Genomic DNA, 15956 nt, shown 5'->3' with positions numbered 1-15956 from the left:
ATAAATCGCCACAATCTAAAATAGACGTTATGGGGGAAATATATTACAATAAATGAAAAATAAAAACAAAAAATTGATAAAGTCATTTCAAAAAAATCCATCCATCCATCCATTTTCTACCGCTTGTTCCCTTTTTACGTACTTTTAACTCGCACATTTGTAAAAAAAATAATAACATAAAGTTTTGCTTCATTTAAAAAGGAAAAAAGGTAATTTAAAGTATTAAATGACATGACACCTGACGCTACTAATTAGCCTAGCATTAACGCATAAATGCTAAATAAACGTCCCGCCTGCGCACGTGAAAAGCGCACGAGCTCATCCCAGATTCCCGCCATGCAACAGAGCCACTGACCTGGGAGCCCAGCGCAGACGACCAACACGACCAAAGTAAGTTTTGTACAAGTAATGTAGACTTCCATGGTGGATGCCACTTCTTCACGCCTCAATGCCCGTCTCCCGGCTCTGTACAGGGGCCCTTCTTCGCCCGGGGCACCGCTTTTGAAGTCTGGAAGTCCTTCAAGTGCCTTCTTTACCCGGCGAAGCAAAGTCAAGGGACACTTCAGGTGAGGAAAATAATGGAAGCCGTCCACGTCCAGGAATGCGCCGCTCCGCTCACTTTGCCCCCCTCCTCTTCTTCTTCTTGTACTCAGGTAAAGTGGAATGAACAGAACGTTGTCCGCTGCAGTTGAGAGAAAGAACAGAAGACGGTTTGGTCCTTATCGAGAGCGCAGCGAGTCGCCGACAACTCCGTAACTTGTCATCCTGTCCCCTTTTCAGAGGCAGAACTCGGAGGAAGGCGAAGGGACATGAGGCGAGAGGAGAGAGAGACGCGCTCCAGAGGCACGGCGAGCAGCGTCAAGAGCACGTCACGGGAGGATTTCTGTATCCGGTAAGTTCTTTCAGTGTAAATCCCGTTTTAACGCACACGGCGCATTTACGGACGGGCTTTATTTTGAGCTGCTTTTATTTTGGTAACATCGTTTTCCGTTTTTCTTGCGTGTAGTGTGTAGCTTTGCTCTATTACACCTGTTATTTTGTAGTAGTATAAGCAGGTGCATTTGTAACTTTCTTTTTTTTTAATTTATCCAATGAGAAACGTTCTCTATTTTATGGGTAACTTGTTAAAACGCAACACATAATACACAACAAACACAGGATATCCAGATAAAACGCCAATAAAACATTCACTACAATGAACAAATACATAAAAAACACATTTACACATATAACTTGTCTGAAAGTAGACTGATTTAATGTAAACCTGCAATGAGTAAAAGAAGACATTGAAATGATAGGTCAGTGGCTATCCAGACGTGATGGATCAAAAAATACCACACAAAATGACCAAAAGAGTAAGCTCCAAAAAGTAGGATTGCTCATTCCATAATGACAGTTTTGTCCAAAAGACATTTATATTTAAATATCTCCAGTACATTACATGTGACTATCAATAAACCCACAGCACTGTGTCTTGTCATATGGGCTGCAGCGTTAAAAGTGCAGTGAAAATCCCAAATGGCTATGTTCTAGGACTAACATAATGTAATGATATAATAAAGAGCACAGTATAGCATCAAAATTGATAGTTTAAAAAAATAAAAAAGCAAAACCGAAATATGCTTGAAGTACCCAAATAGTTTGCACAACCTCACTCATCACCTTTAACATGTATTTAGCTATATGAATGAATACTTGTATTATTACATACACATTATATATAATATCCACGTCCTATAACAACAGCTACACATTTGTATCTTGTCGTGTATCATATCTTGCCTCTTCAAAGTACTTTTCTTTCTCTTAATTAAAAATACAGTGTAATATGTCGACTTGCCAACTTCCCTCAGCTGTGTATAGCTTCTTCAATGTAAGCCTATTTCAAAAACCCACATGAGGACAATCTCCATGCCTCCTCTCTCCTCTTTTCCCCAGCATAAAATCTCTGCTTTATGTTCTCTCATGTGTGACGCGGTGGGCACATAAAAGCACACAAAAACAGACTGGACTCAGCTTGACGTGGATTCCCAAGGTGCGCTCCGACCCCCCTTTCTGTACAAAATCTAGACTGACCCGTGCTCCGCGAGGTGCTCAGACCCCTTTATTTCATTTGCTGAGTTTGCCCAGTTCCCTTAGCAACATGGGTGAGGCTAATGCACGAAGACTGCTCAATTATATAAGGTGAACGCGGGTTATTGCTGTGATTAGATTCAATGAAGCAGGGGTCCAATACAGAGAAATAGCATTGAAATCTAGAGTAGACGTTCACATGAAAACCGACAGCACCGGCGGCCATGTTCGGACTGGAATGAGGAGGAGCTCCATTTACTTCTGCAATTGTCTTAATTTGTTTTGTATCAGATTTTTACAGTTTTAAAAATGTGAAAAAACAGAACTAGTTCATTCTAAACAATTTGCAGACGTCTAAATTTATTCATCACTTTTCTAACGCATTCTGAGCATCCTAATGATTCACCATGATGAGTTTATATATGTTTTTCACAACTTTCAGAGGCCTGAGCAGAGTTTACAGTCACAACACAGCTAGCAGACATTAGCATGCTAACAACACACTAAAACTCTATAATTCGATGCAGACAACACACAGCAGGCAATTTTCCATGTTCAACCAACTTAATTATGTGAGCTGGGACGCCTCTCCACAGATCTGACCTATAACTTGGCATGGTATTGACCAGCTTGTTTTGTTTTTTTTTCCTTTGTTTTGTTTTTACATCATTTAGATTTTAATCTTATTGTCAAGCAAGTCCGGAGCACAAAACCCAGTTAAAATGCGAACAAATTAAAACATTTAAAAGTAAAATGTATAATTAAGTCAGTGTTGTCCCTCATTCGTCCAGATGTGTTTTATTCAAATAAAAGCATTTAGACTCTCATCCAAAAGTCATTCTCAGTCTGCGGCTCTAGTCCACCGGGCGGAGCCTCTTGATAATAACCTGTCCTGTTTGTCCGTTTGTTAGTATTGTTTTTTTAGTAATTGAATAATCTTCTTTGTTACCCAAACAGCCCTGTAATATGTCCTAGAAGTCCTATTGTTAGCTGCACTGTTACATTGCTCTGTTACAGTGTATTATACTGTATCTAATGCAGTGAAGAAAGTTGTAAAGAGCGTTACAGGTGAGACTAAACAGCCACTGCACAAGAGGCTTTATCAGCACAGAAGACCCCAGAGCGCCGTGCTTCTTCATCTTAAAGCCTCTAACCACACGTCTGAAGACAGTGAGGTGAAGAGTCTAAGAAGGAGAAAAGATGGTTTGAAAAAGGAGTTAAGGAGGCCATTTTTGTTCAAAAAGAGAATACCACCACCAAAAGTGTAATGTTCAATTTATCCAGACTATACAGCAGTATTTTGAAGCCATGGGGCGTCATCAGCTCAAGCCATTAAGATGCTAATCAGGTGCTCATCAATGATGAGGGAGCTGCATCCAGCTAACAATGGGATTTCTATGACACATTACAGGGCTGTTATGGGAACAAAGAAGATTAGTTTAATGTGAAACTTAAAAATAATACAAACAAATAGACTGACAGGACATGCCATTATCAAGAAGCTCCGCCCGGTGGGCAGGGCTTACTCAGCTAGATCTGCAGATTGAGAATGACTCTTGGATGAGAGTCGAAATGCCTCATTTTTCTAAAAACAATGTCCAGATGACAACAACTGAGGCTGTTTCTACAATTAAATGTATAAAACAAAAGCAGATGAAAAACACTTGATGGACCAGTTATCCAACAAACACAAGACATAATAGATAAGTTTAATGCCATACTGTGGAACATCTCTGGCAAAAGAATGTTCATGGAGACGAGCAGACGCTCTATCAGAACATGTGCACCTTTAATATTGTGTCGCTTACATAGTCATTTAAATTCCAAAATGACGCAGTAGACTTCTCTCTAGAGTACTACTTGACTTTAATTCTGTCGCATTTTTGTTTCTTTTAAAACCATATAACTTTCAAAAGATTGTGCTATCATATGGTCATAGTAAGGTTTACTTTGACCACTCTAGTGTTCTTTAAATCCAGTCCTTGCGGGGCTCAGATTTTGTTGGGCTGTTTTGTTGGGTAATTGCATCTGGCCCTCGAGCTGAAATCATACAGCTTTCAGAAGAAGCTGTCAACACGCACTTGTTTTTATGCGATGTGGGGGTGATAAACTGAGGGGGGCAATGCACAGCCATTATTTGACACTCAAAAAGCCAACAGTAAGCAGACCCAACAACCCCAGGGGCAGGTAAGAGTCCATTTACTATATGCTGTGAGCAAAGAATTGAGTGCAAACAGAAGGAACATTAAACAAAGAAGCAGTAAACATAAGAATGATACACTTGTGGTGCTTAACCATGTATGCATTTATTGGAAAGGCATGTATTCAAATCAACAAAGGAGCCCTGGAGTTACAAAAGTGAAGATATTACTACGTGTATTTGACCATAAAAGCAGAATTACAATGCGGTTTCATTGTGATATATTGCAAGGGAACACAAGGGTCCAGTGAACACAAAGTACATATATATATATATTTTTTTTTACATATACACATATATATATGCATATATATGTGTGTATATATATATATATATATATATATATATATATATATATGTATATATGTGTGTGTGTGTATATATATACATATATATATATATATATATAATATGTGTGTATTAGTGGGAGGATTGGGAGTATGTCAAGAATGTGAGAATGTATTGTTTTTTGATCAGATTATCAGATTATTTGTACATGCCATAGTTGACACATAAATCTGTATAGATAGGCATGTGGTGGTATTATAACACTGCCCCATTTTCTATAGATTTAACCTGTCTGTTCAGTTTGAAATCTGGCAATGCATTTGTTGACAGCATCATACTTTAATTAATTATCATATATTTGGCATTTGTTGACTATTAGTCACTGATGTCCCATACATAATGATTAAATAATAATGAATAAATAATATAAATGTTGAACCAAATCAAAAATACACTTTGTACCAAAAGGAAACAGCCACATCCCAACTAGTGATGTATGTCATTCTGAACTTGCCAAATAGTTCCATCTACTGGTGAAAGGCTGAAGTACAACATGTCACTTGGCAGTTTATGGAAGATGAACATGAGATGTGCTCATCTGAAGAGCATCTTAAAATTATTTCTTATGAAATTTATTGAACTAATGTGGCAAAAAATAATAATAAATAAATACAATACCTACCATTAACAAGTCAATACCTTTTATTTATTGGTCAACTGATATAACTAGCACATCTACAATAGTGAGGTCAGAACTGTAAAACACCTTGCGCTTATTTAACTAAATGTAACAGAAAGCAGAAACTTTTGTGATGACAAAAATATTTCACAATTACCATTGTCACTGCATGACAGTGAGTGTCCTGTTTATTCATTTTAAACATGTAAACATACAAGACAGTGACCTCAAAACAACCACATACAGACTTGGTGTCAACCAAAGTATAGAAAATATATTATACTTTATAATTGGAGAAAAAACAGCTATTTTGCAGAAAGCTGGAATGCTCAAGAACAACAAATGTATTTATATATATTAGATATATAACAGATTTCATATACAGTATCATTCAGTTTTCCTTCATCCAACTTCTACATACTTCCCTGGCACATTGCACAAAACCTCAGGAATCTCGTCATAAAAGATTGTTTTATACAATAGTGATTTGACCGCAGCAGTTTACACATACAGTAATATTCAGACTAGATGTTTGATCAAAACGTTTAAATATGGCATGGGCCTGAAAACTAATGTCAATACTAAAAACATATCCAGCAGCATAGAACGGCCTCAGGAGGGGGAAGCAGTGCTTCACCAACACTGTTTACGGTGCAGGTGGAGACCTGCTGACCTGGACTGGGGATGTCGTCGGACGGTGGAAGGAATACTTTGAGGACCTCCTTAATCCCACTGTCACGTCTTCCAAAGAGGAAGCAGAGACTGAGGACTCGGAGACTGACTTGTCCATCACCCAAGCTGAAGTCTCTGAGGTTGTCAGCAAACCCCTAAAGTACCTAAAGGATGTTGTAGGACTGTCTTGGCTGACACGTCTCTGCAACATGTGGCGGTCGGGGACAGAACCTCTGAACTGGCAGACCGAGGTGGTCCCTCTGTTCAAAAAGGGGGACCGGAGGGTGTGTTCCAACTACAGAGGGATCACACCTCCCCGGTAAGGTCTATTCCAGGGACTGGAAAGGAGAATCCGACCGATAGTCGAACCACGGATTCAGGAGGAGCAGAGTGGTTTTCGTCCGGGTCGTGGAACACTGGACCAGCTCTAGACTCTCCATCGGGTGCTCGAGGGTTCATGGGAGTTTGCCCAACCATTCCACCAGTGGATCTGGAGAAGGCTTTCAACCGTGTCCCTCGGGGTGTCCTTTGGGGGGTGCTCCGGGAGTAAGGGGTCCGGGGCCCTTTGCTCAGGGCTGTCCGGTCCCTATATGACCGGAGCAGGAGCTGTGTTCATTGCCGGCACTGTTCCCAGTGCATGTTGGACTCCGCCAGGGCTGCCCTTTGTCACCGGTTCTGGTCATAGTTTTTTATGGACAGAATTTCTAGGCGCAGTCAGGGGTCGGAGGGTGTCCGGTTTGGGGACCACAGGATCTCATCTCTGCTGTTTGCAGACGATGTTGTCCTGATGGCTCCATCAAACCCGGACCTGCAACATGCACTGGGACGGTTTGCCGCAGAGTGTGAAGCGGCTGGGATGAGAATCAGCACCTCCAAATCAGAGGCCATGGTTCTCAACCAGAAAAAGGTGTCTTGCCCTCTCCAGGTGGGTGGGGTGTCCTTGCCCCAAGTGGAGGAGTTCAAGTATCTCGGGGTCTTGTTCACGAGTGAGGGAAGGATGGAACGTGAGATTGACAGGCGGATCGGTGCAGCGGCTGCAGTGATGCAGTCGCTGCATCGGACCGTTGTGGTAAAGAGGGAGCTGAGTCGAAAGGCAAAGCTCTCGATTTACCGGTCAAGAAGATGGATGGCTGCAGCAGCTGATCCAGATATCACACATCCACTGCTAAGCGTATTCAAGTCAAAGAGGGCTCCGAGTATGGCACTAAAAATGTTACAGCCACAGTAGTAGCAAAATTCTAAAAATACTGTGCAGAATCAAAAAGGTTTTGTTCTAATACATTTTTATAATTTGTGAGAATTCCTCATTTAATTAAAAAAAAAAAAAAAAATTGTCAAACGTATAACACTTAAAACATTTATCAGACGCAACCCCAACCGATTTCAGCTATATACCGGTATATTTTTAATCAGATCATCTCTAGTGGCCCAGTTGCATGTGCAAATTAAAGCAAAACATAACAAAGCATTATTCTTTTGCCTCAGGTCCATACCTAAACAATTAAAGTGAAGGCAGTGTTTTATAAATACACATAATGGTCCCCCTGCAGCCTTGTTTGCTACATCCTACTGAGGTAGACAGATGCCTGTTGCAGTAGTCACCTTGACAATCACTCCAAGTTATCAGGCCTTTCAAAGCCCAATCTTAAGTGCATCTTTTAGTATTTTAGAATGTTGTTCATCTACAGATTTGTTTGTGCAGTTGTACGTAGGCTTTTGAGTTGAACAGAATCAAGGAAAGACAAATTGTTGCAAATACATGATTTTTGCAGGCCCTCCTTTGAAGTTGTGTCAAACCAAGTTGGCGGCACGGCGCTCACGGCGTTTACCCTAAATGGCAATGTCAGTTACAGTGGCTCCTTGTTGAATTCTAAGGGATAACCCACAGCAGTCTCCATGCACTCCAGCAGAGAGCCTGCAGACAGAAAGTCCAGCTCCACCTCCACAAACTTGATGTAAATGGCATACTGTTGAAGAGGGCTGTCGCTCCCTCCATTGTTCAGACTCAATCCAGCGCTACAGTTCTCCTGCAGAAAGCGTGTGACAGCAGCTGGCTCCCCGTGGGCCGTATGCCTGCCAGAGCCCTGAAAGTGCTGAAACAGACTCTGCTGAAGGGTGCGTTCCTCAGCGATGCCCAGGTAGCAGTAAGTGACATTGGCCCACGTCCTGTCATTCTTTTCATGCGCTCCGTTTTCTGACCGAGGTAAGTTGGGCTCAGCCTGTGAGGTGTGAGCACTGTCATTAGAGGCTGGCATGAGTTCATAGCCGATAGCATAGAGGCCGTAAGTCTTTGGGATGTCCCCCGGCAGGAGGTAGTGGGAGGAGCCCTTACCACAGCCGGCTGCCCTGGACAGGGAAATGGGGACCCAGTCCACCTCCATGTGCAGCTCCAGGCAGCGCGCCTCACTGATTGTAATGTCTAAGAACTTGTAGTACACATTCTTCCAGTTCATCTTCTGGACCTTGGTCATAATGACACGTCCCTCCGGCTTCTCTGGGTTGAAGTACTCCCGCAGCCTCTTGCCCAGAGGCACCTGAGAGCTGATCTCAGCGTAGTGGTAACGCACGTCCTCCTTCCAACGCGTGTTGTAGCCCACACCAAAGATGGCCAGTTTGTTGGACAAGTGCAGCCGTGAGAACTCAGTCCAAGTGTGGAAAAGCTCCCATTTTAGCGGCACAGCCTCCAGGATACGCATCACAGTCTGCATAGTCTCCCTTTTTCTGAGGAGCACATATACGATACATTAATATCATTGGGAAGCAAACAATATTATTCAATGTTATTCAAACAATAACTTGAATTTAGAGCATAAATATTCAGTCATTGGCCTTACACATTTTTATAATATAAATAAATAAATACAGAAGTCAAGAGATGTGCTAATTTGGCCAACCTTCACACTCATTCAAAACCAGTAAACTTAATACTCACTGTGTTTGCTCTGACAACACTGACTGAAGCTGGACCAATCGGTTTTTAGGCACCGGGATATCCTCTAATTGAAAAACAAACAAAAGAAAGTCATTTGGTTTACCTTACCCCATTTATGTCCATTAAAACTTGCAACAGAGTGATAATGCCAGCAAGGACCTGTCTCCATGTCTCCCTCCTGGAAAGCGGAGTCCAGTACATGGTTGCACCAGTCCTCCTGAGAGAAGTCCTCCAATGTGCTGCTGTCAGACTCCATCTCCTGGTACAGGCCGCTGCTGTTGATGAGCACCGGGGCACAGCTCTGAGCGTCCCAGCCCCCCTGTCCAAACACTTTCTCCAGCTGCTCCAGGGTGTAGCTGCTCTTCCTCTTCCCAATGCCATGCTCCTTCACCCGGCTGTAGCAGCGCCGCAAGGTCTGGGAGAGCAAATGGAAACAAACGTGTCACAATTTGTTCGTCACATTTACATTCTAATATGTAGAGGTAATGTTTGTAATTGTGCATAATGTATAACCAAATTTCAACTTTTTTTCTTCATAATTCCAATTCCTGCATGTATTGTTAATATCACTGCATCCAATGTGTACAAGCAAGTCATTCTTAAAGTTGTGTTTTCTTGTTTCACGTGAAATAAAATAACACATTTGGCACAGAATTAGCCTGTGTAAAGCCTACAATGGCTACAGTTCAGACATAACAAGGCCTGCATCAGTCACACCTGTAGGAGTAGTTTTTTAAACATTTGTTGGGTCACAGCACACAGTTTTGGTTGTTACCACCACACACGACAAACTAAAACATTACCAAATCAGATTATTTTTGTAAAAAGATGTATATAATGTGGCGAATAATGTCTGTGCCACGATCTAGTTCTTTAAAGTTGTCTATGGTCATTGTTGTGCTTTCTAGTGTTGTATAGAGGTATGTTCAGGAACAGGACAATTCAAAACGGTACATTTGTTATATTAAATCTATGTGTGAATCCAAATTGGACATGTTTTTAAGGCACACCTGTCAAAACCTCAGCTGTCAAAACCTCAGGCCACACTAGTGTCCCCCCAGCACACACTGGTTGATAATCAAGGGCTAATGTAGCCTCTATGTTTTGTAGTTAGCTGTGACCGCAGGGCTGCACGTGTTATTGTACAAAGGTGTCAGTTGTGTGACAGCTGGGCAGTACACGGAGAGCAAACTCTTAACAATCCCCTCACCTTCATGCGCTCGCGGCACTGTGAGGGGGTCCTCTCGTAGCCCAGGTCGGCCAGAGCCCTGGACACTCTTTCGTACATGGCTGGACCCGGGGCTTTCCCGGAGAAGACAGTGCCCGCCACCTCCAGCTGCTGCATCCTCGCCTCGGCCAGCCTCTCGTTACCCCACACCGCGATCAGGGCGTTCGTCTCGGACGGTGTCCAGGACATCCCTCGGCAGGCGGTGAAGCTGTTGGCGGAGGATGAGGCCGCCATCCGCCCCGCGCTGCATGACGAGCCCACGTTCAGAGGCGAGAAGCGGTTAGGCGTGGAGGGGTTGGACTGGTACAAGTTACCGTCACTTAGGTCCTCTGACTCAGGTGATGGCATCTCTGTTTTGGGTGTCTTTAGGGGCGCCGTTTTCTCTGGAGAATGCTCCGCGTTACTGGACGCCGCCATCTTGCTCCGGTTGCTAAGGGAGGAGAGACACACATGATGACGCTGTGGCTGAGGGACGGGCGGGGGGGAAACACGGACTGGATTTCCTCTGCTTAGTTATGCCATCTTAATTATTGATTTATTGTAGCGTAATGTACATATTATTTAGCAAAATTGCTTAATATTTTGCTGAGTTGTAACGGTAAGTAACAAGTTCCACTATTTACATAAAAGATGATCTGGCTGAATTAAATGCAGTCATCATAAACCAGGAGAAAATAGATACATTTTAATCGTTGAAAGGCAAATTCCTCCATAGACTTCTGACCTACACTCCAGCTCAAACTATTCTTGGATGAAGGATTTGGAGAATGAAAAAAGAAAAACAGTCCTCTCTTGTTTTCTTGTTTTAGCAAAAACAAAATTTGAATCAAAATATACATTTTGAATGGGGAAATATCCTCACACATCAGAAGGATATTTGCTTGTAATGATGTCATCACAACGTTCCAGAAGGTTGTGGTGAGATTGATTCTATGGCATAGTTTGCTTTTACGTCAAAATGTGGATATTTAGCATTTTGAGTGATGTTTTATGAGATAGGACATATATAAAGGCCTATAATTATTGAGCCTTTCAACATGAAACAAAAATTGGACATTGTTTGAAAAGTTATCAGTTGAAAGAACTTTAGGTCATAAAATAAATTCTAGATAAGAGTGTCTGCGTTCTTGCGTAAAAGTACAACATGTGTGTAAGAGTACTACATGTGTGTAAGTAGTACTGGTGGTACTACTTAAGATAAAAAGTCAGATTTAATTGACAACAAATTACATTAAAGCTGCGCTAGCGGCAATGATGGCTCTCACCTTCCCGCACGACCCCCTTCCCACCCATGTATGTTTTCTGCTGTGTTTTGCGGCATACCAAACGAAGCTCAGGTATTCACCGTTGGTGATTGCGTAGTTTGTATATTTATTTATTTATTTCCAATCACACCATAAAAACGCATTAGTAGATCCATTCCAATAGGCGTGACTTTTTGAGGGCGTGTTACGCGGAGACTGTAAAGAATATCAACATTCTGTTGAATATTACATTTCTTTAGATGCAAAAGGTGTTGTTTTGAGCTCGATCGGACCAAAAACTTTGATTCTACATGGCTGACTTCCTGTTTATCATAGAGCGATGCTGTGGAAGAGTACTACATGTGTTGAAGAGTGTTGAAGTGTGAAGTTGTGTAAAGTAGTTTAGTTGTGTAAAATTGCTGAATTTGTGTAAAAGTACTGCATTTGTGTAAAAGTACTGCATGTGTGTAAAAGTACTACATGTGTGTAAGAGTACGGGTGAATATTTGTTGAAAAATTGAATTGTGTTCAATGCCCCATTCATTTCAATGGGAAAAAGTACTGATACTTTTGTAAATACTGCAAAAAGTACAAGTTGTTCAAATGTCAAAAGTAATAGCAATAATGAGACAGTGAAAGCGATCCTAATAAGGTATAACTTGTTGAAATTGGTTAAAGTGTTAAGGAGTTGAAACGCGCCGAAGTTTTGATATGGAAAATATAATAATAAAAAACAGCAGAACATAGTGTCTGCGTCATTACATTTGTGGACGCAATATTTATCAAATAATTATGCTATGCTTTTTTAAACCTTTTTAATTGACAGCACACTTTTTTAAGTTGAAGAAATGCCACAGCACCAAATATTATGTAGTGAATCCAATCAGTGTGTAACTGTGTTTGGATTTTCAATTGTTGTTTGGGATACAGAAGTTTGCTCAGGGAACTTTTTAATGGCACGCCAGGTCACACCTTAATGCTCACTGGCATTCTCACGCATACTAGATAAAAAAACAGGAAATTAGAAGATTCATTCGGATTATATGTTCAGTTTGGTTATTTCTTCTAAATTGTGAATCGTTAGGCCCTCTTCTTTCATCTTAAATTATTCTAGAATGTTGTAAATTGCAACCCAACACTGCCCACCATAGTAAGCCTTGCATTTTGGAACAGTTAATTTGAAAGTTGCATCACTTACATTTCTTCATTATGCTGTCTAATCATATGATGACATGTCTAACCATATTTGTAATATAAGTAACATACTCTACTTGAGTCCAATCTGCCTTTTGGCTATACAAGGGAAAATGTATTTTATCCTTCACTGCCACTGCAGGATTTGGGCCAGACCTTTTATTGACTGTTGACGGTGTAATTGGTCACTTGTCGGCTGGATTGATGGATAGTGTCATTGCTCAGTTCTTAATTTTTCTTGACAGTGTTTGATTGGTTTTCTTCTGGGACCGTAGCATCTCTACCATCTGTGCAGTGGGCTGTGGTCAGCTGGGTCAATAGGGCTCTGACTTGGCCTGAGGAGCCGGAGCGTGCTTTTGGCCATGGTTTCTATCTAATTTGTCTATCTGCTAATGCACAGGTTGGTTGATAAAGGTTACAGACAAGAAAGCCGGGACAGTCTGACCTTTTCACGTCAACACTGAGGCTGTCCATGGGTCATCAAGTCCATTGTTGAGAAGAAAGGGATGAGCCCCAATACCTGCTGTCATAAAGAGGCTGAGATGTGACATCCAGTCAACCATTGACAACAAAATTATGTCAATAATACTTGTTCTCTGTAACTCAACCTCTTTGTGACGTTTAGTATCCATTGTGGTCATTTTTTGATATCTTAAAATATGCAACGACTAAATAAGTCTGCCTTGTCCAAACATAAGAACAAAAAGAAATTCTGAATAGATGAATAGTACAGATTGGTTGATCCTGGTGGTTCGATTGGATGTTGAGTTTGATTCTCATGTGTTCCTCCATAAACAACAGACTTACTGCACTATATTCCAACAGAGGTGGGTTTATCTTTCTGTTACTTTTTATTTCTCATAAATTGACCCAGGAATGACTAAAATATGAACTTTTAAAGACTCTAGGATTTCTTTACCTGTCAGTAATTAAAGGCGCTTGTAATTCACGCACATCGTAACTGGTGAAAAATCACAATCTGTTTTAAAGCTTAATCTATCAACCAGTTTAGACACATTTACTAGGTATAAGTTGTAGAATAGTAGAGAGCAGAACTGTGTGTGTGTTGTTATCAGCAGCAGAGAGGAGGTGCTGCTGCTGCTGGGCAAAATATGCACAAAATAGAAAAGTCTGAGGGTGATTGTATGTACCATTTATCACAAACACACATGCTCCATATGAGATAATAAAACATTCAGTGCAATAGTCTAATCATTAAACCAAACAACCAACCAAATTACGTATAGACTACATGAAGTCAAATTGTAATTTATTGAAACGTTTTATTTTATTTAGCAAATTAACAGAAAAAGGTTTTTTGACCAACAAAATTGAAATTATTAGGAAATCGTGACCTGTGTATTGAGACAAGTATTGAATTGAAGTATTGAAGTGGTATTGTCATATCCATAATCAAAACATATGACATAAATGTATTTTTCTACATTCATATTGCTGATTGTGTCGTACAGATTGTCCAAGAAGTGTCCTCTAAACTTATTTACAAAGCCTGTTCATTATTCCTTTGTGTATGTAGTTTTTTTTTTAAGTTCTTTTTTTTATCACATCACGCAATCACCTGCAAATTTATCAATTGCATCATATTTTCAGGATCAAAACCATGACTTTTAAGCATCCTTTGCGCACATGAAAAAAATAATTGTTAAAATGCTTTGTGAAAATTGTGCTGGGATTCTACACTGCCCCCCCGAAAGACACTGAGTCAAGTCTGCTGCTGTCTCATTTGTGTTTAATATTCTTCTAAGATCGTCTGAACAAAATGCCGCGGATCTGTGTTAATCTATGTACTATCAGGAGGCGGACATGGATTCTGGATTCATGCGCGGACATAACTTAAACGTAATGAGGTGGGACTTATTCGCACATGGGCCGAGGACAGCAAGGAGGTTATCAGTTTATTAACGTTAGAGTGGTGGTTTATTAGTCATTAATTATGGCTATGATTTATATTATCGGAACAGGTTTGTCAGTCTGCCTCAATCCAAATGGCAAGGCAAGGCAAGTTTATTTGTAGAGCACATTTCATACACAAGGCAATTCAAAGTGCTTCACACAGCAGGAAAAATGCATTAAAATCACAAAGAAATTACAGAAACAGAAATACAATAAAATTAACGAAATTTAAAAAAAAAAAAAAAAAAAATCAAATGTATCGGACCACATTGGCAAGCGTTCCAGACACTCCTTCCCATATTTATTTGACATTGCAGCATGACCGGCGTCTCCGGGATGGACACATCACTTTTAGATTGATTTGTTCCCATATCTGCGCGCTTTCTGCAAACTGCACACGTCTGTGCTGAGCGTATGTTTCTTTTACAATGACTTTCTCGTCGACGCCTCCACTTGATGTGTGGCGCTTTGTATCTTTACCGACGGACCTAGTCTCGTCTGCCCCTCCCTAGATGTTGCTACAATTTCGCTGTCTATGTTGAGCATTTGGCCCCTCATTACAAGAGCAAAACTGGATCAAAAATGCTAACTCCAGCCCCAAGGGGTCACCTACTCGTTTGAGCAAATTGTGAGTTAATTTCTATCACAACAACGCTTCATTGAAATGAGGATTTGCATGAAGCCGCACTGTGAATTCATCGAGTTTGGCACCATTGTCAATTATTCACTTAAAAGCGTATTGTAAGGTTTGTTTTTCATGTTCAAGTTTTAAATTATGCAAAGTAATTTTCTCCATCACTGCATTGTTTCTGAAGATTTTTTTTGCCAACCATTTCTATTATTGACTCCGGCACTAAAGAGCCCCTTTCAGAGCTTTGTTGTGCCCAAAGCCAAGAGATTAATTTCAGTTGAGTGATTGATTTATTCTTTTATTTTGCGCTCATCTTTGATTGGGCCACATCTGTTCCCCCGGCACATCAGTATTAATGACAGCGGCAGCCGTGCCCTCAAGTGTTTTCATTTAGGACCACGCCAAAGTGACACCGCGATTATGGAGCGAAAATGCAAAGCGTCGACTCTGATTTGATGGTGTTTCGGTCCTCACAAGATTGACTGAGCACACATAAGTTGTCTTCCATATTTATTGTTGTCTGTACAGCACTTTGGTTTGTTCTGTGTTGTATAAATATGGCTAAATGTTGGCTAAATATTGGCTAAATGTGGCTATAAATGGCTAAATTTGGCTAAATATGGCTAAATGTTGGCTAAATATGGCTAAATGTTGGCTAAATAATGTTGGCTAAATATGGCTAAATGTTGGCTAAATAATGTTGACTAAATATGGCTAAATGTTGGATAAATATGGCTAAATGTGGCTAACTATGGCTAAATGTGGCTAAAAATGGCTAAATGTGGCTAAATGTTGGCTAAATAATGTTGGCTAAATATGGCTAAATGTTGGCTAAATATGGCTAAATGTTGGCTAAATATGGCTAAATGTTGGATAAATGTTGGCTAAATATGGCTAAATA

The 15956-nt window shown here is 40.7% G+C and overlaps 2 protein-coding genes across 2 annotated transcripts in view; both read right to left on the bottom strand.

Moving 5' to 3' along the window:
* esama (endothelial cell adhesion molecule a) overlaps positions 1-431 on the bottom strand; it is a 79281-nt gene extending 78850 nt beyond the window's left edge. Inside the window, exon 1 of the mRNA XM_072446896.1 lies at positions 356-431. Coding sequence (XP_072302997.1) covers positions 356-422 — 67 coding nt within the window. The 5' untranslated portion in view covers positions 423-431. The remainder of the gene's footprint in view (positions 1-355) is intronic.
* A 7182-nt stretch (positions 432-7613) lies between these two features.
* msantd2 (Myb/SANT DNA binding domain containing 2) lies at positions 7614-10506 on the bottom strand. Its single transcript, XM_072446895.1, has 4 exons — positions 10055-10506; positions 9004-9259; positions 8845-8908; positions 7614-8633 (listed from the first exon to the last, which is right to left on the bottom strand). Exons 1-4 carry the CDS (start codon positions 10487-10489, stop codon positions 7760-7762), a joined length of 1629 nt encoding a protein of 542 aa, XP_072302996.1. The 5' UTR covers positions 10490-10506; the 3' UTR covers positions 7614-7759.
* Between the last annotated feature and the right edge of the window lie 5450 nt (positions 10507-15956).

The sequence above is a fragment of the Eucyclogobius newberryi genome, unplaced genomic scaffold (genome assembly GCF_026437365.1).
Source record: "Eucyclogobius newberryi isolate DKJ021-1_F unplaced genomic scaffold, fEucNew1.0.hap1 SCAF_15, whole genome shotgun sequence".
Taxonomy (NCBI): Eukaryota; Metazoa; Chordata; class Actinopteri; order Gobiiformes; family Gobiidae; genus Eucyclogobius; species Eucyclogobius newberryi.
The sequence above is the reverse complement of the archived record's forward strand: the minus strand, read 5'-3'. Positions and strand labels throughout refer to the sequence as shown.